General features: G+C 38.8%; 1 protein-coding gene across 1 annotated transcript; it reads right to left on the bottom strand.

Annotated features, from left to right (window-relative positions):
• Positions 1–22,129: 22,129 nt before the first annotated feature.
• TUSC1 (tumor suppressor candidate 1) lies at positions 22,130–23,350 on the bottom strand (the record flags this gene model as incomplete). The annotated part of the gene is made up of 1 exon (XM_084225036.1): positions 22,130–23,350. One exon carries the CDS (start codon positions 23,348–23,350, stop codon positions 22,778–22,780), a length of 573 nt encoding a protein of 190 aa, XP_084081162.1. The 3' UTR covers positions 22,130–22,777.
• Between the last annotated feature and the right edge of the window lie 341 nt (positions 23,351–23,691).

Raw genomic sequence — 23,691 nt, forward strand, 5'->3', positions numbered from 1 at the left:
TTCCAGCACAAATCCATCCGCATAGGAAAGCCAACATAAGAAAGAATTGGAGTCATATTGCTTGCTCTCCATGATTAATTACACTGGAATATTTTTCTATAGGTTTTTATCTCAGGAAATTAAAAAAGAAAAAAAAAACCCCAATGTAAAGTAGCCAATAATAAGTGAGGTTCATAACAGTGGAATCAAAGGGCTTGAGAAGCTACTAAGCAATATACTATTTCAAATAGAAATTTCAGAAACCTTGAAATAGAAATCTCCATTATCAATAATGAATTCCTGGGATGAACCTACCTGTGCACAAAGTATGCAGTGGAAAGGCAATAACCTCAAAGCCTGAATAGTTATAGGAGATTTTTCTTGTTAGACCAATTAGTATCTGCAAAGGTACTTTCCTATGGATATCTGCAAAGGCACTTTCCTATGGATACTGCACACTGTGAGGTACAATAAAATGCACTCACAGTGGTTTTTTTAAGAATAATGCAAGCCCACCTGTTTAACAATCTGTTTTGTTTGAGTACGGTTTCAACAACAAATTCTTCAGACACTCTACAATTCTGCAGGAGTGATAGAGACTGATGGAGCTCTGACTGTCAGGTAAAAAGACCCCTCTGTTCTGCTTATAATTCATTACTTTCTATTTTTCCTTACAATATGATCTGGCCCACGTTGTACTAATAATATCTGCAGTAAGAGTAAACTGGGAATACATGGAGGTAAGGGCTTAGAAGTACAAAGAATCCTCATTAGTAAGTAATTGTGGCACTCCAGGATTAACCAGTGTCACAACTTGGATCCCATTATTGCTATTAAACTCTTAAAAAATCTGAAACAAAAGATGAATCACCAGAAGGATTTTATATATTTTTGAAATTTTTTTAAAAGTTTTTGTTCTATTCATGGAGTGGGAGGAAACCTTTTTCACAGAACACACAAAATTTTCTGTGTAGTCTTCTTGTTGCTTCATTATGACCTTACTTTTTTAAAACTAAATAAACCTGTGTAGCATTTTAACTCCTCCAAGCATCATTACCTTGTCATTCCTTTAACATTACTGTTTGGACTTCCTAGTACCATAATGGTTTCTATCCCATGCTTAAAAAAAAAAAATTAAAATTGGACAGTTAGACTACATTACAGCGTACCTTTTACTTTTTCCTATTGATTCTCCTCCTGCTTAACTCCATTTATCTTTATGTTTTAAAATATTTTCTTACCTACCTCCACTGCCATTTCAGCTGCAAATGCATTTTTGTGGACCTTCTTTGATCAGAGTAAGCCCTCTGGCCTATTCAAGGAGATGTCAACTCATTGTGCTGGTGACCCATTGTACTGATCAGGTACATCTTTGCTATAATTCCATTGTTGAAAACTGTGGTTAACTCCTTTAAGCCTTCTCCAGAAGGCATATTTCCTATCTATTTGCTATTAGTAAAATTGCTGGCATTGACTGAGCAGTATCAAACTACACTCACAAAAAATTAAAATCAAAACAATGTTTGGGGAAAGAAACAAAAATGAAACAAAATCTGTTTCAGTGTACAATCCTAGCAGATATGGCAGTAATGAGATAACTCAATAACATGTCTTACAGCTGTGGGTTTTTAAATGGAAAGTTCTTTTAATTCTTTCTGGTTTTCTTTGTGGAGGTCAGGGAAGAGATAAAGAGATAGTGAGAGAAGATTTAAAGCATAGCTATTCCCAACATGCTGGGATACCAGTGAAACATTTCTTTCCTTGAGTAATTCTCAGGAGAACATGGGGTCCTCAATGACTGGCGACACACACCATGCAGTTAGACAGGATAGGTGAAGCCAAGAGCTTCCTGTAGCATGAACTTGATATGAGAGCAAAACTTATTTTCCTGGCCTGTGCACCGTCTTTATACTCCATGGGCAGTTGTAACTGTTTGCAAGTACTCTGTAGCAGGACAGATAATAGCATACCAGATGGAAAAACTAATGTGGCTGGAGTAAAGCTGAGGTTTTTGACACCAATAAATTATAAATGTACCCAAAAGGATAAAGGTAATAAAATAGTAAAACTAACAAAAACATGCAAGTATTTTCTAATACAGCAATGGCACAGTGAAACACAGATTTGCATAATTAAATGAGCAATGTGATTACTGAAGGGGGAAATATGAGTTCTGTTGCCCAAAAGAGACATCCAGGAAAAAAAGGTTGCCAGAGAAAGGACAAGTTAAACAGAGGGGACTATGTACAGGCATGTCATCATTTTACACAGACAATGATTACTAGCAAAACAAAAGAAAACAAGATTAGCAAAGACTCTCTTTCAAGCTAGGGGTAATAACCTAAGACAATCAGACTTCAGCAAGAAAAGCTAGAGAAAAAAGATAGAAACCCATGTTGGCTCTGGCTTCTCCTGTCCAACCACTGATGGGCCAATCGTTGTCACTTCCATGATGAGGAGCCACCAAGTCTTCCAGCCAACAGCCCTAAATATATATGCCATTAGTCCCTTCCCAGTGCAGCCTCATAACTTGCTCAGGCTATTAGTGCGAAGACTTACTTTGTATGTACAATTCTTACTGTGTAAGAACTGATTGTTATTAAGATTGCTAATGAATTAATTTAGTAAAGATTTTTTTAGATTATAAAACTGAGCTGATTCATCAGTCTTAACCATTCCACCACAGTAACCTTTGTAACTTCCTGATTGATATGCATACATAGAGAAATATAAATTCAGTTGCAATATTATCATTCAATTTATTGAAAATACAAGAAATCTAGATGTTTAATATTTTGCTAAACACCTTCATTCATGAAGGCAGTAATGACACTTTGGTTTCTACTTCTGAAAACAGAATTACAAAGGCAGCTGCTTTTAAAACATATATGAAATTGTTGAAAACCTATTTGCCTTGTGAGTTGATGCAGTTCCACTAATATTAGTGGAGCTGTAAGATTTAGATCAGTTGGTTTCTGGTTTCTGTTTCACTTCCTTATAAGTAAGATGTTGGCAAAACTTGTGTCTTGCAAGATTACCTCCCACTGTTGAACAGCCACAGGAATATATGGAAGCAAAAGTTAGTCCTCTGCTAGACTCACAGTTATGTTAGTCCTCTGCTAGACTCACAGTTATGACTTGCAGCTAAAGGTCACGGCAGTCAGCACCATTTAATTAAAAAGTAATGGATTATATGTAAAAGAATGCAGTGTCTGGAGCCTCCTTTTATGAAGGACTTCAGTTGGTGTCATTATTTACTATCTCATGCTTATTTAAGATTGTGATGAAGAACAGACTGTGCACCCTAAAGGTATATAAACCCCACCACTGTCCCATTTGGGCAGAGCCCATATCAGCAGAGGCTGTTGTGCTGATGGTATGTGGTCTCTGCTAAAGCAGTAAACTGTTCCTGCTCTGAACTCCTCTAAATCAAATTGTCATACTTTTGGGATGGAAGATCATGCCATGGATTGACTCCTACATCCTGCTTGGCTGAAGGCTGGTCCCTGCTGCTGAAAGCCTCTGCTACCCCTGAGAGAGGTACAGTCCCCCAGAAACCTTTGAGATGGAGAGCTGGAGATCAAACTGGAACTCAGCTGCCAGCTTCCAGTGGGAGCTTCTTGGTATGCCAGTGCTCTTGGCCTGGCTGGCACAGAGGGCTGGGGCTAGGCATTGTGACGGGGAGCACATTCCCAAGGTTCTTGTGCCTCTCTCTTTAAACCCCTGGCATCTGTTGTGTTGGAGACACACACATGTCAGCAACACAGAGGAGAGAGGATACCCAGGCAGAATGGGTCTCCTAACTGAAATGTGTGCAAACAGGAGCCACATAACTAGGAGAAATCCCAGTATCCCAAAAGGGACTCAAGAATGTTGGATGTGTTCATACCACTCTCCTAAACCTTCAGATACATAAGTTTCCTATAAAAGGTACTACAGCTTAAGGTAAAATAATGCACTTATGGAGTGCCTTGGCATCCAAACAACGTAAGGTATGCCAGTTTCAGTGGGATGTGTTTATTTGCATGTGGATGCCTCCAAAAAGAAAACAAGATCCCAAAGCAGAAGTTAGAAATCATCTCCTGGTAAAAAAAAAAAAAAAAAAAAAAAAGAGCACAGGGGAGTAGGAGGCAGCTGTGCTTATGTTAGATCAAGTCCAGATGGTAGGTGTTGCTGAAGGCAGCAATCTCTGACCAGCACTCTGGAATCTTCTCACGGGCTGCTCTTGATCTCTTCATTCCTCAGCCTGTGTTGATACTGGGGGTTGCCCTGACTCAGGTGCAGCACCTTGTACTCAATCTTGCTAAACTGCATGAGAGTCACATGGACCCACCTCTTGAGCTTGTCCAGGTCTCTCTGGATGACATTCCACCTTCAGGAGTGTCAACAGCACCACTTCAGCTTGGGATCATCTGCAAATTTGCTGATGATGCACTCGTTCCCTTCATCTGTGCCATTAATGAAAACATGAAATAACACTTGTACAGACTCCTCAGGGCAGCACTTGTCACTGATGTCCATCAGGACTAACCACTACTCTCTGGATGTCACTCTACAGGTACTTCCTTATCCATCTATCAGAGCACTCATCAAATCCATATATCTCCAGTTCAGTGAGGAGGATGTTGCAGGGGACTGTGTCAAAGGACTTACAGAAGTTACATGACATCCACAGCCCTCCCTTTGTTTATTGATGTATCATTCCACCACAGAAAGCCATTAGGTCAGTTAGGCACAGTACTGAATGTTTTGGGGGATGTGGGAAAAGAGAGGGGAAGAAGTGCTTGGCCACCCAAGGAGTGACTGATCCCTGGAGTCATGAGCAGGGATCTGCAGCCCTTCTAGTGCACTTCAGATGTATAAGAGAAAAATCATATTTGACTGTAAGTCTCAAAGGGGGAAATATGGAAGCAAAATGGTTATTGCCTCATAGGTCTCTGCAGTCAGACTAGCCTTGCCAGTCAGCACCATTTAAACAACAAATTAGTGAATTATTTTTAAAAGGAATATTTGAAAAAGGATGTACTGTCTGGAGCTTCCTTACCTGAAGGATTTCAATTGCTGTTATTTACCACCTCCTGTTTCTATGACAGGTTTGGTGAAGAACTGTGTTTACCCTAGGGGGTATAAAAAGAGCAAAACTGCACCATTTGGGCAGAGCTCACATTAGCAGAGACTGTTGCTCTGCTGTGATCTCTCCTGTAGCTATAGGAATAAATTGCTCCTGCTCTCACCTCATCTAAGTAGTTTTCCCATTATTTCCATGAAAAATACATAAATTGGAAGCAAACAGTGCTACTAGTATCAGCCTCCTTACTAGTTTCAAATCTCTGAACTTTTATAATAAATTGAATATATTAATCTTTTGTATATGTTTTCTTTATCTTTTTCATTTTTTATCATTTTTTCCTCTCTTATTACCTATTTTTCTCTGCCTTTGGAAACAATTTAAAAGCAATCCAACCTATGGCATTGATAAATAACATGAACTGGTCCTGAGCCATGCATACAGAAAAGAATGAGCTCACTGAAAAAGTTTTATGTGCAGTATTAAGTATGAATGAAATATAAAGGGAGATCTTCAATCACATTTTAATACAAAAATATCCCCACACTGGTTCCACCACTTGGCTTTTTGTGTGCAAAAGAATCACTGTATTTAAGAATATTCTAAACACAATAAAAATATGGACAAACTTGACAATTTTTTTTCTGCTAAATTGCAAGCTGCAGATCCCCATAATCTCTAGCACAGTGCTTGTCCCATGTGCAAGTTCCTTGTGCTCAAGGGCTGCAGTAATGTGGTTAAGTGGCAACAACTTTTTCAGAAAGTATATATTTTGTTAGAGAAATGAAGGCATGCACTGGTGTGCAGAAAGAAACAAGTTGACTTTATCTTCCAACATCAGTAAGTGAAACTCGAACCATTGAAAATTGCATCCCATCTATTCAAATGCTATTTGTAGACAGAGCAGATGTTTATAAAGACAGCTCATTTTTAAGTTCTTTATGCATGGGGTTTCCAGTGGGAAAAGCTGCATAAATTCTCTACTTTCCCATAGCCATTTTAAGCAGTGATGAATCAGAAAAAGCAGGCTATCATCTATGCAAAATGTTGCTATATCAGTCCATGGAACAGTAAATGAGAATTCCTACCATCAATCTCCACTGTATTTATCATATATACTGATATTCTCAGCAGGATAAAGCACAGTGTTTTTACCCTACCTGAAGAAAAAAACCCTTTTAATTAAGAAACCAAATGAATGAAACAAGTTTATGGTGTGCTTGCCCATCTATCTTTACTGAGTGCTATAACTTTGAAAAGAATCTATCAGTAGTATTATGAATTAAAATTACCAGTAAATACCTTATTTTTTAATACATAATTAAACAAAAAAATGTTTTGCTGTAGTAACAGTATAAATAATGGTTGCTAACTGCAAATTGTACCATTGGCTTTTCTTTACCATGACAGTCTAACTACTGGTTACTGGCAATAATTAGCCATGTTCAAGGACATTATTGTTGGTTTCAAAAATTCAGTGTGTTACCAAAATAAGACTCATTTTCCAGTCAGGATTTTAATATGTAGAATTTTAATTCTACATATTGAGCTTTTTACCATAAGTAAGATGACAGTATTGAAAACTAAGATTTTCAAGATTGTCTGCTAGACTTTAATTTTTGCCACATGAAAAAATGTGCATTGAAATAAATTGCGTTATTGACTAAGTTTTCAAAAATCAACCCATTATCATTACATTTGTCATTCTGAGCAACCTGCATTCAGGATCACAACAAATATTGGTATGGCCCCAAATTGGGGAGATGGCTCAGTAGCATACAAGCAATTGCTTGCAGAGATATCTGTCTTTTCTAGGTGCTATTTTTTGTACAACTGGAGTCTTGCTAAAACTATCACAAAGCATTTTTATAATTAAATAATAAAATTAAAAACAGCACAAAGGCTTTTAAAGAAACTCACTATATTTTGAATGGGCTGGTGAATTTTCCCACTTAAACCCTGTAAATGTTTACAGACTACAATGAGTATGCCTCAATAGTGATGATATATTAATTTTTACTAGTGAATTTTCCCACTTAAACCCTGTAAATATTTACAGACTACACAGAGTATGCCTCAATAGTGATGATATCTTAATTTTTACTGGACAGAAACCCTGATGTAGTCCATTGACTCTGCTTAGCTACTCTAGCATACAACCTAGTTATGTGGCTGTGATCAAAAATAACCAGTTAGCTGCTTCTCATAAATCAGAAAAATAATTTTTAAAACAGTTTTGTTTTTAGCTGCACATTATAGTTCAATCTGTATTTTGTTCTCTGGCTTTTTGGCAGTACATTTCCCATTGACTTTTCCCATCTGTCTTCAGAAGTTGTGACTGGAACGAGTAAAATCATTGATTTTCAAGAGAAAGTAAGAGACTTAGCCTGTTGGCTGCGAGGGTGAAAGGCATTTAGACACTTTGGAAGGTTACACTAATTTTTTCATTGTCTTTTTTTACTTCCATAAATACAGTCTGACAAATGCTCATGCAGCACTTAGGATTTCAGTTGGAAACAAAAGTGAATTTTAAACAGTGTGGGTGATGTCAAGCCCTGTGCTCAACAGAAAATTTTAGCCTTTGAGCAGCAGTTACACATCATGCATTCATACTACACATGATTACACAATAAACCAGAGCAATTAATATGCTTATTATTTGTCTTGCTGACAGATTTTTTGAGTACTACAATCACTGTGGGATTTTTTAGAGCAAGATCTTTCATAACTTGAGACATAATTCTTACTCCTCAAAATTAATAACTTTTTTTTCAACTCTCCCTCTGTCCCAATTCCAACCTCAAATACATTCCCTTGATCTCTCTTATGTCTGCTATCAATGTCTTTAACATCCATGGACTGACTTCTTAAAACCCTTCTGTTTTTCCCATGTTCAGCATTTCTCAGAATCAGCCCACGCTATAGACAATGTACATGAAGTTCCCCCTTCATCTTTGCAGAGACACATGCACATACCTAACACATGTGTGTGGACTGGAACATAAACCACTTTTATTCCAATCCTTGCTCTACATATACCATGAAGTTTCTTGATTAGCCCCTTGATTGAGACTATGTTACATTTTTAAAGTAACTCTTGCCATTATTTTAAAATGGAAACAACTGAAAGTGATATGCCCTAAATATTTAGGAAGTGTTCCAAACTTTGTTTGGAATTTGTGTCCAAACTGAACTGGAATATGCCTGAGGCACTTAACATACATTATATTTACTGCCTAATTGTACACAGAAAGAGAAAAACTCTAAATAACAGCCTGCTGATAGAAAATGAGTCACTGTAGTGCATGTCTAGGGTGAATGAAAATGACTTTTCACAAAAATTATATTCATCAAACTGGACAAAACACTCGTTTAAAGAGAAACAAAGAACATCTAGTAGAGTTCTTCCTGAAACTGACAATTAGAAGGCTTTCTGTTAACTATCATGAGTCACTATTGTTTTTTTCCCCCAAATGCTTTAGTTTAAAGCACATACTTAAAGTAAAGCTAAGCTATCAGCTTTCAGCACGTGGGGACACATCTCTACAGAAAGCAAGCTCAGACTGTCACCACTGAGTGTCGTGTTTGAAGAAAGACCTCACAATCTATTATTATTTCCCTCTTGAAAGATACACTCCTGTGTTTGATCCCTTACTAAAACCAGAATAACTGTTGGAGTTTTGTTTTAAGATATTCTGAAGAAGACAGAGGTGTTTAAATCGCATACAATGCAACCAAATGATCATGAAAGTATGCCTTCAGCCTTCCCCTACAGCCCCTACTGCCTGGATTTAATTATGTAAAGTCTAGGATATTTCTACACTCATATTTTTGTTTGTTTCCAAGAGGACTGTTCACTTGAGATGCTAATCTTAACTTGAAGGGTCATTAGGTAATTTCTCAGTCCAAACTTGCAGGTAACTTATTTTCATGTTTCTCTCATGACACTATAAAGTTGTTGCAAACACCTAATAGAGAAGGGAAAAAAAGCTATATTATTTTAATACTAGTAAATATACTTTACTAACCTAGTGAAGCTGACCTGCGTGAAATCACTGCTTTCACTGGGTTTGTTTCATGTGAAGGGTAAACCTAGAGGTTGCTTTCATTATTAAGAGTATATTAAAAACAGCTTTTTCTGGTCTGCAGGGCCATCATCACTACTGCTGATGATCCCACCAGGCTCCTGCCACAATTTTCAGATGAAGCAGATATAACTGTAAAACAAACCACAATTTTCTACATGTGAGCTCTGAGGCATGGACCATTCTCTCTCTCCAAACACAAAGCCTCTTGGTAAGTCAGATAAGGTTCTGAGACTTAAAAGTCCTTTTCAGGTATTTTCCACATCTGCCAGAAGATTTAGGTATTTTTCAGTAGATTTCTCTTTCGAAGCCCTCAAAACCAGCTAGAATGTAAAACATTGTCCCAGGAACAAGCCAGTTAGGGGAAGACTTTTTTAAACCAAATTAAAATTAACATACAACTCAGTTAAAAGACAGCCTTTGCATTTCTAATAAACTAATTTAGAGAAGATGCATGATAGCTGATAGATCCTACAATCAAGAATATTTGGAGAGTCTTCTAACAATACCATATTTCAATTTCATGGGAACAGAGCTATATTAAGTAAAATTGCACCTACTATGCAGCAAAAGACAAGCAAAACAACAGTCTTTCCCATGCAGCTTCATGCATACATAGAGGAGTTTCACTCCATACAATGCCTTTAGATCTGTGCCATAGGGCTCTGCTGTAAACTGTCAGGGCATGGAAAATCTTGTAAAGCAAAACAAAATCAAACATTTTCATTCTAATTCAGAGCAACATTTTTAAAGAAAAAGAAATAAAATAATTCTGATGGGGGATCTCATCACATTTCTGAGATATCAAAATGTTTTGTTTCAGCTTCAAAAATACAATATTAAATGCATTAACACACCCTGAAATGAAATATTGTCCCTTGCTCCCCCACCAATCTAACACATCTCTGTAGTTTTGAAGTAACCATGTTTATTCTGAGAAAAGGAATCTGAGTAATCAGATAAAACATGTCTTCTTTGGAGTACATATAGGCTGTGGTAGAAGCTCATAAATCCACCCTTAGTCAGTAAATGCAAATTTGCAAATGCAAATTTGTAAATGCAAAATACCCTTTGCTTTATCCTATGCAGGAGAGACACCTAAGACATTAAAGCAATTATACTTTTACTTGATTGAGGAGACCAGTAGCTGAAATATGAGGCTTTGGAGGAAGCAGATCATCTCCCAGATGGGTTATGAAATCAGGAAGAGATTCCTTTAATTGTACCTTTAGTGTAAAGAATTTTAAGGGAGGGGAATCTTTCATAATTAATTAAATTGAGTTACTGAATTGTGCTTAAGGTACAGGCTTCTAAATCATGAAACTATGAGGGAAGGGTTGGGGGAAAGCTTTTACTCTTTCCTGGGCACAAATTAAAAAAAAAAAAAAGAATTTTTGGCTGCAAGCAGTAGAACTAGGAGTACTATTGCATTGTTTAAAGTTGAACAAATGAATCACTGACGTGTCTAGTAAATATTTTCAGGCTGAATCTTCTGGTTATTACGCATGCAATTAGAACTTAAGGAAAAAATCTCTAAATATTAGCTGTCATGAAAAAATCTTCCCACCTTTTTGCCTTCTCAATCACTGAGATGCAGTAGATTCGTACAGTTTAAATTAAGTAGATGAGCTATTCTTGATGTTTGCTCTACAAGCAAATTTATACATACACACACATTCATATCCTTAAACACAGAGATATATAGGTGTGTGTATATATATATATATTTAGGCAGATTTTTCTGGTAGTGAATATATATGACTATATACCTTTAAAGTTGTATATTTTCACCCAATAGAGTGGACTAATCAACAGTCCTAACTGAACCTATTTCTGATCTGCTGGGCTTGGATATGTTCCCAATGGCATTATTTCTTGTCAACTATGCCTAGTTAAAAGGTTTCTGTCCCTTTCCCTGTCCCTGATCTATTCGTCTGACCTCACTAATGCAGCTCACTTCCTGAGAAGCTTTCTGAAAGCTTGCTTTTGAAAGCTGGACTACTGAAATTGCCCTAGATTGAAAAAAGGAAGAATAGTCTGTCCCAAAGTGAGTAAAATCAGAAAAAAATACAGGAGGATGTAGGCACACAGTCAAAAAAGGGATCATTTCCACAAGGACTTTGTATGAAACCCAGCTAGAAACAATGTCCCCTTGCCACTCCACAATTACTACCAATTTCTCTTTATACTATGAACAAGGGAAAAAAAAAGTGAAAGAGCTTTCTTCCGTTATTATCTTCTGTTTTTTTGATTTACCTTTGAAATTTTGGGAGTCTTCAAGTACTTCTTTCAAAGTAATGAGGTGGCAAAAATATATGCTGAACTGTGGAAGATAAACACTGTGATGGTACTTAAAAGATTTCCTGTGAAATAGCTCTGCAATCTACTTCACCTCAACATCAATGAAAGTGGTAATTTTCCATCACTACAAACATCTTATTTCAATTGATCTATGTTGTTCATTTAGAAATCCCAACTCTATCATTTCAGTGCTTTTTTTTGCATCTGAAGGTAAAAAATATGGGAATGGTCATTGTTTAACACAAAAAAAAAAGGCCACCTTCATTTATCAAAATAGCCTCTTTTAAAAATGTTGCATCATTAATGCTCTCAAATGCTTTTCTTTCCATCTTAAAAAAACGCAGAACAGATTCAGACACTAAGACCTCTACCAGGTTTTCAGCAGACTATTAATTCCCATGTAACTCTACCTTTGATGGTCTCAAGCTCAGAAGCACATACAAATTTTAAAAAATTAAATTTTTAAACACGTATCAGAATTTATTACCCTACATTTTCCAAACACTAGCATACTGACAAAATTACATTCCCACACAAACAGAGCCAGTGAACAGACGTCCATGGCAGCCTGGCTGACATCAGGGTGGCAAAGCAGAGAGGAGTGTCTTTGCAGATTGCTTGACAATTAACAGACTCGCTTGGTGCACAGACAACCAATGACAGCTCATCCTGCCCACTTATGTGAGGAAATGCCATGGAGATGCCCAGCATATCAGAGCTGGCTCACAAATGGACCTGCCCCAGGAAAACCCTCCATTGCAAAATTCCTCACCATTTGCTATTTCTCAGCAAGAACGTACCACCACCCTTATTAGCTGCTGGCTCATTCCCATGAGCAGTCATGGGAATATCCACTGCTCAAAAGGAAATGAGCTAACACAGAGCTGGCTGAATGCCCAGAATTGCAGCTAGCCCTTGGCACCTGCTCTGCTCCGTACCAACTCCTGCTGGATGTGTGCACAACGCCTGTGACAACCTGGCACACTCAGCACCTCTCCCACCTAGAAGAAAAGTGTGCCTCCTGTGACTTGCAGCCTGGTCCCTTGCTGGTGATCCCCAAGGTCTGGGATCAAAGAAGGAGATATGTGGCTGCTATGGCACAGCCGCCCTCAGCCTGCTGAGGCAAGCAAGCAGTCACTTCTACATTTTAATAAGTTTAGTTTTCAGTCCTCTTCTTTCACACAGGTACCCTTACTCAGGGTTTATAGTGACGAGATTTTTATCACTGTAAAGCATGATTCCATGTATAAACAACAATTCAGCAAATACTCAGTCATTTATTACCACAGCTGTCATGCTCACAGTAACTATCTAAATTAGCTACTTTGTCACCACTGACAACTGAATTTCTTGGGAATAATCTTTGGTTCCATACTAATTTGGCCATTCTGCTCCTGTCACCAGAAGTTTTTCAGATTAATAAGTCAGACTGCATTATTCTTGCTCAATATAGAGTCTCAGACCACAATTATCTCCGCTGACTTCCATAGGTGTAATCCTTGTAGAAGCTATTTATTAAGGTTATCTGTCTACATATTCAGATTTCAGCATAGTTGTCTCCAGCTCAAATCACAAAGAGCCCTTTTAGCAGCCTTGCAGAACCAGTAAACTGGTAATGCCACACTGTCTCAATCAAATGGGTCATTTCACACACTTTGGTATTTTTTCTATATCATGGTCCAGCATTTCATTTACTTAAGAGGAAAAAAAACATGTATCTTCCAGCTTTCCCCACTAACTTTTTTTCCGAGATGTTACCTTGTCTCACAATTTTTCACTACTTACAAAATTTTGCATTTAATACTGCTCCCATTTTTTAAATTTAACTCATTTGTTCTCATTCTCCCTTCTCATCTGCTTACCTAAACATCTTGCTCAAGCCCCAGTTTGTAGTTTCACTAGTTCCTTTCCAGTTTGTGCTATAAATGGTTCAACAAGTTATAACTTGTTGACTGTTTCCTCTGTGTCTTCATTTTTTTCCTGCACTGTTCATTCTTCTATCCCTTCAATATAACTTTCCTTATACTCGGCAATCAAATCAAAACTCTCGGAAACAATGACAGCTAGAAGTTGACCAAGTATCATGGAAGAACAACCACACTGAATTTGATGATCTCTTATAATTTTTCCCAAACCCATTGGCTACTAAGTGCTACATAGTGCTAATTCAGATTGACTTGATTGTCATACTCTTGCAAGGTAGACCTAAGTTCAGTGAAACAATATAATGAGAAAAACACTATTATTGCTTCTGAGTTTTCACTTGTAAAACATACCATGAAAATGTGTTTAATTACGAATCTAATGTAATTTCCATGATGCTAAAATGTGAGCAGCATTTGAATAGTGATTAAGTGTTTTTATTTATACTAAACAGAATAAAAACCTATGTTCAGGAGAACTGAACAAGTGAGATTTTCCAGGCAAACCAAATCAGTTAAGATAGAGCTGTTTGTTAGAAGCATGAATAAAAATAAGAAAATTCATCTTTATGGAAAACACAAAACACATGGGATTCCTAACTGACAAAATGCAGAACCGTTACCTTGCTTTTCATTTGGTATTTCAAATACCAACAGAACCTGTCACCAAATTTAGGGATATGGACTGTCTCTTACATTCTTGACTCTTAAATATCAGCATTTTACCGAAATAATGATTCCACCATGAGCGCCCTTCTTCTTGCACGATCTCCAAATCTCCAACTGTGGTTCACCGTTCATCTACATGGCATTTAACCTTTTCTTCAATTTATAAAGGATTACTCACTCAGAAGAAAGAAGGAGACAGCTAAGGAGAAATGTCCATTGCTCTGTAACGTCTTAGTTAACTGTGTTTAACAGAAGTACTGAGCCTACCTCATTCTTACATTTAATTGCCATGACTCAACTCAACACAATTGATGTTACACTGAACCACCTATTTCATTATCTTCCATATTGTTATAAAACCACACTGTTTTTCAAAAAAAAAATCAGCTGCACAAATAAATTTCTCTGATACTTTCTATATTCCAGAAAGTCTGTGAGCCATTCAAATCAAAAAGCACCGTAAAATGTACTTAACATTCCATTGATTATTATAAATGCACGTCTGACAAATTTTCGAGTGAGCATCACTGAAGTTTGCAGTTATCATAAGTTTACAACCATACAACCCTCACAGATTCAGTTAAAAGAGATTCCTAATAAGCTGCATCATTACCTGAATTTCATTTTGCAAAATTTATGCTAGCAGCTAAAAAGAAATTTCTTAGTTGGACAGCTGCTATCAAAATTATTAGAATTCCTGCTTTGAAAAGAAATGTATTAGTGAAAAAAGTATGAGACTGAATAAATGTACTGAACAATCAAGCCACTGAAAAGACATAGAATGAAAAGGACAAAGTAAGTTTTTATACCTCTGCCTACAGGGGAAAATATTAGGTAAGTTCATAAAGTGATTGCAGAGACTCAAGATTAGGTATTCATGATCAAACTTTAACATGTGTTAAAACTACATGTACACATTAATCCACATGGTTTTACACAGAAAAACTGGCAGCTTTCCTGGTCTCTGTTTTATTTCATTTTACTGCAAAGAGAGCACAATGATGTCTTTTTGGCCAGTTGTTCCCTTGCAGACAGAATTGCACATTTTCTCATTCCACATCAGGAGCTCATAAAAACATCTCCTTTTCTTCCTGAGGCATCAGTACAGATAGTAGGGACTCTATTTATGAATAATGTTAAGAAAACCAGTGCATAGGCTTTGTCAGTCAACACCCTCAGGGTAAATCTCTCCTACCCTAAAAATCACCTTTATTTTTTCAGTATACCCACAGAATATGTGGAAATCTTTTAAAGTTAAGAGTTGATTCCCTAAATCAACCGAACCTATATGTGTTCTGAACCTCTTTTCTTAAAGTTCTAAAGAGCAAAGCAAATTAAAAAATCCCTACAATTAAAAATTATGAATGAAAATCATTATACTTTAAAACAGGATTGTTAAAAGGGAAATAATGGTAGGAACTATGAAGAGGGGAAAAAGAAAATATAGAAGTGAATATAATCAATTAACAGGTAACACCATTAAAAATCACTGTCAGTAGTTCTCTGTAGGAAAGTCTGAGAGCCCAGTATTCTTGTTCCCACTGAACTGAGGCTTCTGTTATACAGGAAGTTAATCATTTAGGCAGATCAGCAAATTGCTTCCTTTCTGTCTCAGAGACATTGCATTCAATTTTTCTGTGGTGTAGAAGAGTCTCAGTAAAACACAGTTGCCCACTGTCAAAGCCAAGCAAGCTCTTAGAAAGTGAGATAATGAGCTGGAATTTCTTTATGCTGAGGACCTACATCTTGAATAAGCTCTCTAAGCTTTAAGTTGTTGTGTGAGACTCTTCAGCTGTGTTTTCTTAATAAAACAGCATCTTGCCTATATTTTACAATGTGTCTAACGCCTGAGAACTGCTTTGTGAATTGGTACTGAATGAACTCCTCAGATTTAGCTTAACACGTGGGGAAACAGAAAGACTTCCAATCCTATTTGGCAATAAGCACGGGTTAACACAATGATATACTCAGTTTCTCTGAGATTACAGTGCTGCTTGGCATACAGAAAGGGAAAACTTTTGGCTCCTGGTATAATTTAATTTATAAAGTACAGAAATAAAAATCCTGTGATTGTACTTTAACAGTTGAGTGCATCCACTACTTCCCTGCATCTGAGAACAGACATTAATTTAGCTTCAAATGCAGTCCTGAATGCAGCTGAAAATAGTCTTTGTGCCAATCCAACCAAAAACACAGCATTCCAGGGTGCATCAGAATCTGCTCTAGAGATCTGTAATAGGAAAGTGATGATGACGCTGTGTAGTAGAGGGGAATAAGGCTCTGGGTGGGGGAACAAATAAAAAAAATTGTAGAAGAGCAGTAAGAATGGCACCTATGTTACCGAGTCAGAGACTCCACCACACACTTGTGTGCACTTTCTCAGAATGCTTAGGCCAGAAGACAAAGCCTTGATAATTTACTGGGGTGGAATGGAAACACTATTTACAGCTAGCTCCTAAAAGGCACAAAAAAAACCTGTATAAAAAGTTAGTAAATGCTAACCAACCTAAAACCACTAGAGAAGCAGACTTTTAAGACGGTATTTTCTGCCCTACATCGCACCCAAGGATTCATGTAAGGACTGAGTGGAGACAGAAAACAGGCATGGTTTCTTGGGCTAGACTACTAGATGCATGTATCTCAGTCCTTATGAGTTTTTTGTCAGGAAAGGAAGAGCTTGCATGCAACTTTGCTGCAATACTGCAATGGTTTTTCCTCTACCATTTTTGTGGAGTCTAGCATTCTTCTTAGCATCATTTACATGGAAATCTCCAGTGCAACAAGGGCTTCTTGCCCATATGGTCAGAAATGCTCCCATCTGTTCTTTAACCAGATATATTCAGTCTTTTTCTAGCCATGCTTATAGTCTCTTAAGTGGACAGAGACATATCTTGCAAGATTCTTCATTTTGCCCTGAGCAGCACCTACTGAGAAAATGGAGAAACATCTACTGAGGGCACAAAAGCTGCTTCAGCTAAAAGCTGAAATAAAACTCAATCAGGCAGAATACAAACAAAAGCTTCTCTGGTGCCAAGACAAGGCCAGCAACAACACCGACTGACACTTGAAGCCTCTTCTTCATCCCCAGTTCTCAAAGCCAAAGACTATTAAAATTTTGCCTAGCACATCTATGCATATCCAGGAGATGAGCAGCTTTTCATGCATGTTCCTCCAATTGTTAGTGCCCTCTTAAGCACTGGAATACAAGACTCAGGCTCTCAGGGTCAAATTTGACTGTTACACTGGTTTTACAACTGCTTCTTTCACAATAATCAGAAACTTAAAAAGTAAAACAGGCAAAACCTTTTTTGATGAAGGCTCCAAACAGGGAACCCTCTGGGTGTGCTTGAGATAATAAAAAACTTACATTTATATTTCTGAGCATCAGTGGTGTTTTTTAGTGCCTTATTTTAGATTTTATGTGCCTGGGCCCTACAGTAGATATAGTCACTCACGTTTTTCATGCAGAGTAGTACAATATTCAACTCTTGCTAAAATGGTAGTTTTTACATCACTAAAAAAAATTAAACCCAAAGAAAACCAAAATCTTTCAAAAGATTTCCTTGAAAACTGGTTTTTTTTTGCATTTTATAGACTTTCAAAGTCTTTGGGAAAACATTTCAAGTACACTGATTTTAAATTGTTTTAGAGCATCCACCCTGAAACATTTCTTCCTCACCAGTGCAGCAAAACTACTTCAAAGTGTAAAAGTAAGATATTTGATAATTTTAAAAAAATAAATCCTTCACTTCTAAAGGAAAATCAAAAATAAAATTCTAAATTATAGGCCATAAAAGCCTCAGCTGGGATTGAGGCATTCTATAGCTAAGCAGAATGGTTTGACAGTCTTCAACATGAAGAAACAATAAATGCCCACAGAGACATGATTCTGACCACAGCATAGGAAAGCTATTTCAAACTTAATAAGGAAGAAAAAAGCCAGACACAGCAAAGTATTTACAATTCATGAGCAAACACAGTTATTTCAGTAGCCCATATAATTTCTGTAGGCAGTCATCATTTTGCAACAACCTCACCTCTGGTTATGCCCGGAGCACTTACACACTAATCAGGATTAGGCTGGGTCAGGCACTTAGAAGCGAGTTTGTCAAAGCACAACACCTGGATGCTGCTGGCTGATTGTAGCTCATTCCTCTATTAAGAAACAATACTGCCCACTGTGGTTAAAGAGTTGTACTAATCTAGGAGATAAATTGCAAACAACTATGGGAAACACCTGAGGTCATTGAAAATTCTGCAGCACTTACATAATGGAGATTCTCAGGCTTCTCACCCTCACAAATTTCCACATGAAATAAATTAACCTTAATGAGCACCACTGCTAATAATCTCAGCGGGGGCTAAGGATTGTTTTTGAGCAGCTCTCCAAAGCTTGTCCTCACTTCAAAGGCATGCCAGTGGATGACCCAGTAGAATTTTTCCTCACTGCAAATCTTTTACTTTATCCAAATTTGCATTCAATATTTTTATTAATTTAATAGATATATGTGAATATAATTCCATTAGCTATTTTTTGATGGTCACATCTTTCCACAGTAATTCTATCTCTGAAAACGTTCTCCTTCTCCGGATTATCCAACCAATTTACCGTTGTCCCAGATTTATAACACAGACACTCTCCTATATAGCTATATCTAAATCAGCCTCAGCCTCTAAATGCAATGCCTTTTATCTTCTTTTCTGCTACAACTACATTCTGACTGCACAAAGACTCTTGGCAGCACAAAGAGCAAACAACTGGCCTTGAGAGTCATGAAATAATACTGGTTGCAAGCCTTTTTTAAAAAGAGCTGTTTAATCAGATGCTGCTATTATTCTCTGAATGATAAAGGGTTTTATTTTGGAAGTGATGTGGCAGTAAATGCAATTTGGATATTTTACAGAACAATGTTTCAAGGGCATCTACGCCTAAACTTCCCACTATTACAATGCAGATGCCAGTTATCACTTAAAAATATACAGGAAAGATCTTTTTGATTTGTGAACACTAAAAATCCAGCTTTAAACCACTACTTCAAATCACTGGCAACTTTGGAACAGAGGCTTTCTATACGTCATGCAAATATCTTTCTTTACTGAGCTGAACACAAAAGGGGATACTGAACATAGTGAGATAGATGGAAAGGGAAGAGTAACAGATTACTGCCTGGGTGAGAAAGTGGCCAAATTAAACTATTCTGAATGGTGTTAGTTTATCATACAAAGACATTTAATTTATTTCATTATTCTCTGTGGGCAGCTATAGCACTGCAAGACTCTAGCACATTCAAGGAGATGAGCACAGTGGACAAAGGACTCTTTCAGAGTGCAATATTTAATGAAACTTAAATTAGGTCTCAAAGGACCAATAGAATGTATATAAAATATAGCACTGACACCGAGCCATTCTGTTCACACGCATGTTTTAAAGTAACTGTCATCAAATTCACAGATGGCCCCAGAAGATTTAAATGCATTTTTAATATAGCATCCCTACATATAACTTTTTTTTAAAATTCATATTTCATTATAATTTCTTTACATAATGCACAGAATAGAAGGATAAGTCTACAGCTAAGACTGAACACTGCCTTAAGGAATAAAAGAAAATAGCTTTGTTTTCACTTCATTGTTAGCAATGAAAGGAAAACTATGTTTTTGCTTCTGTTTGCCTCTGTGAATTTATATATGTCAAAAAACATTAGGAGAGTATGCTTTAATATTCTAAACACTGCAATACAATGGGAAGATATTATTGCCAAATAATATATTTTATATATTGTTATGTTTCTATGTATTTATGTGGTGAAAGAAACAAACAATACTGAACAAAACACCCAAAGCTCAAATATAAACCTGAATTAAACCCATTCTCTATTGAAAAAACTTACCTGTATAAAAACCACTTCAATTAAAAAAAAAAATCAGTGTAAAACAAAATAGTATGCAGAATTATAAGCAAAACATTTTAAAAAGGAAGAATCCACCTGTATTCACAAATTTGCTGTTAGCAAAATAAAAATTTAAAATTTGTTTCCCTTTTTTCAAGTAACTGTGCAAAGAGATAGATACTTAAAACCTATAGTCAAAAACATGAAAAAAACTATGATTTTGAAATTCACAGTTTTGAAAATGAACAGTACACAACGAAAATTATTTTGAAGCAAAGAACTGAAATTATAAAACAAAAGGACAAGATGGTATAGTTCTGGGTTCTGTTTTTTGGTGTATTGTACCAATTTTGTTCTGTAATGCACTCTTTTCCAAATCCAGTGAAGCTACATTCACTCAGGCCAGAGGAAGAAAGACTCCACATTGCAAGACATGGAAACCTAGAGACACTACCACAACAACTAAACAAAACAAAAAAAAAGGACAAACACCTATCCTAGTCCAGAAAGTGATAAAGAGAATTAAAGCCAAAATTTGGGAGTAAAAAGTGAGGTCTAGATCTTCAAGATTTGACTGTTTATTGGACACAAAGCAGAACAGACCTTGACCAAAAGTAGAGTAAGGTAAAAGCTTTTCACTCTGCTGTAGTGACACCTCTCCCAGCACTTCAGACATATAGAAGATGTCAGGCAATTCCAAACTCCGTGTTTTCTACCAACCATCAACTGTAAGGGTTTTGGTTGAATGTTCATGTGATACCAAGTTACTAACTCTCAGAACTAGTTGCACAGACAAATCCAGACGGGATGCTTGAACAGTTATAAATAGCCCAAAGGATATTTACTCGTTCTCTAAGTCTCAGTCTATGTAACTTCCTGTGGACAAGGATCACACAAATGTGTAATGAAGGAATGACCATGAGCCATAATGTGAGGGACACTGTAGTGAAGCGTACTTTTTGTACCATCTCATTAAAGGCCTCTCCTAAATTTGGATTTTGTTCTCAAAACCAAACTCAAAATAACCAGATCAGGCAAATGGCTAAATTAAATTTTTGCAGATTGACTGAATCGAGGGATTATTTATTGCATGAGGAAGCAGCAGTTTGAGGAAATACTCTAAGTCTTTTCTCTGGATTTTGACATTAATTTGAATTCTACTGAAACACTTTTCCCCCTCTGTAGTTGCAGGTTTGTTTTATAATTTATCTGTTAAGATATATATAAACGTAAAAAATCCTTTACACAAACTTCCAGAGAACTTAGTACCCATGCATAAAAAGTCCATTTAATGCAAGTGTCACAGGAGTTTAGTTAAAAAGAATTGCATATCCTATTAGGGAAGTCTGGGATCTCTCCTCGTTTGTACGCACCAACACCTGCAACATTTGAAAAAGATGCCTGACATAGTCACACACTTCTAGCATTCTACCTTGAGCTCTGTCTTGTCCAATTTTGACAGATTCTTTTCATCATTTGGGTATTCCCACTTTACTGGATACTGCAGTTAGAGCAAGACAATGCTGATGGTATTGTGGATATAGTAGTTCTTGAGCATTTAGCTGGTATTTTTGAGAATTCTTAAGTTTATAAAACAAACACCATAACCAGACATCACCACCCACTCTTTTCCATCAAGGAGATATTGACCGCACTGTGCCAAATTGTTTTTCCATTTTGAGAAAGCACTTGAAGCTGCAAATCACATACTTAACAAGTACTAGTGGCTTTTATGATTAGAGGGTTATGTTGACATTATGTGAAGTAATGGCTCTTTTCAGTAGTTATATACTCAAAGATACTTACAGAAAATGATGGAATTTCACCTTCCCACATTAGTTTCAACTGGAACTGAAACAGACCTTAGCATTTAAAGTTTTAAGAAACCAATCTCAAACCTGAAGGCATAATCCAGCCTTTAAATGACATGAAAAATAAGGAAACATAACAAAACCAAGCTCTGCCTCAGTTCTTTTAAAAGGTTTCTTTCAACCAGCAAATTTTGCAGCAAAATAAATTTTCTAGCAAAATTTTTTAGGTCTGAACAATATCTAATTTCCTTCCAAACAGCAGATAATTTATAAGGCACAGTAATAAAAAACCCCAATTATTTGGACTTTGAGAAGGTACAGCACAATAAACTGACGGGCGCTTCACCTACAGCTTCAAAAAGTCCCTGCTAAAAATTCACACTTCAAACAATCATTTGGTGTATCATAAGTTTATTTAGTAGTTGCAGTTTTGTGTGAAAATGTGAAATTCAAATCAGTATTCATGTGAGGGTGCACAAAGGCCATCATTACAAATACAAATAGTGTTGTGCAGTAAGTGTCCAAGGCAATTCATAGTTCAAATGATCAGCAACTTTCACTGGAGCACTGACAAAAGCTTTCAAGCCTGCTCCACTCCTCTTCCTAACATACACCAACTGCTAAGAACTAGTCAGTCTCCATGGCTCTTGAAGCCTACATGACGGTCGCTAACTCAAGAGAAAAAAGGTGATCCACAGCTCCAGAGGAGGCACAGTTCAATGCTGTGGCATGACACGAGATCAAGTGCTCTGCTCACCACGGTTCTTTTCTCCACAACAGCTGCTTTGAGAGACTTCTCTCGTGTTCCAAGCCTCAGCTTCCCACATGAACCTGGTTATACATCTGGGAAAAAGATTAACAAACCAGAACTCCTCCTCCACCCTTTCTGCGCGAAGGGCCCGTTTCGATCGAGGGAGCTGAGGGGATGCCCCGCGCCGCACGGGGCCATAGCCCGGAGAAGAGGGCGTGACCCGCCCCTACCCGGCCGCGGCGGCGGGGAGGGCCCGAAGCACCAGCCGGCGCCGCCCCCCCCCCCCCCCTCCGGGGCAGCCTACACGGCAGGCACCAGGCTCTTCTTATCCAGCGCCTGCTCGTCTTCCTCGAGCAGCAGCTCCTCCAACTCCCCTTCCTCGGCTCCCGAGGCCTCGGGCCCGCCGGCGGCCCGGCAGCGCCGCAGATGCCGCAAGGCCCGGCGGTGCTTCTCTTGCAGCCGCCCCAGCTGGGCGCGCAAGGCCTCCGCCTCCTCGCCCGGGTCGGCGGGGGGCTTGTCGGGGCCGGGCCCCAGCAGGGCCTGTCGGAAGAGGCAGCGGTTCTCGCGGCGCAGGCGGCGATTCTCCAGCCGCAGCCGCGCGTTTTCCTGGCGCAGCCGCGCGTTGTGCCACTCGCGCTCTTCCCGCTGCCGCAGCGCCTCGCTGTGGCTGGCCGCCAAGTCCGCGTACCGCTCCGCCAGCTGCTGCGGCGAGCCCCGCGACTCGCCCCGCCAGCCCTGCCGCCCGCCGCCCGACTCGGCCTCCTCCGCGACCCCGCCGCGCCCGCCGCTCCCGGCGGCGGCACCGAGCACCACCCGCCCCCCCCGCGCCGCGCCGCTGCCCCAGCGCCCGCCCACCGCGCGCATGCGCCTCATCCGTGCCGCGCCCGCCGCCGCCCGCCCGCAGCCGCCGCGAGCCGAGGGAGGGCTCCTGGTGCAAATCGGGGCGGGGCCTGAGCCCGCGGGGCGGGGCCGGGCGGGGCGGGGCGGGGCGGCCCACCGCGGCCCACCGCGCGCCCCTGCTTGAGCACTGGCGGCCGGCAGGGGGCAGGGATGGAGGGCGCGCCGCGCTCCTCCCGCCCCGGAGCCGTGGGGGGCTCGCCTGCAGCGGCCCTCAGGCCTCGTCCGCCGTCAGGGCGCTCCTCTGGGCACACCGGGCCGGCCAGAGCCGCGTCCAGCCTGTCCTTAAACGCCGCCAGGGCTGGAGCAGCAACAGC

The sequence above is a fragment of the Fringilla coelebs genome (assembly GCF_963513975.1).
Source record: "Fringilla coelebs genome assembly, chromosome: Z".
Taxonomy (NCBI): Eukaryota; Metazoa; Chordata; class Aves; order Passeriformes; family Fringillidae; genus Fringilla; species Fringilla coelebs.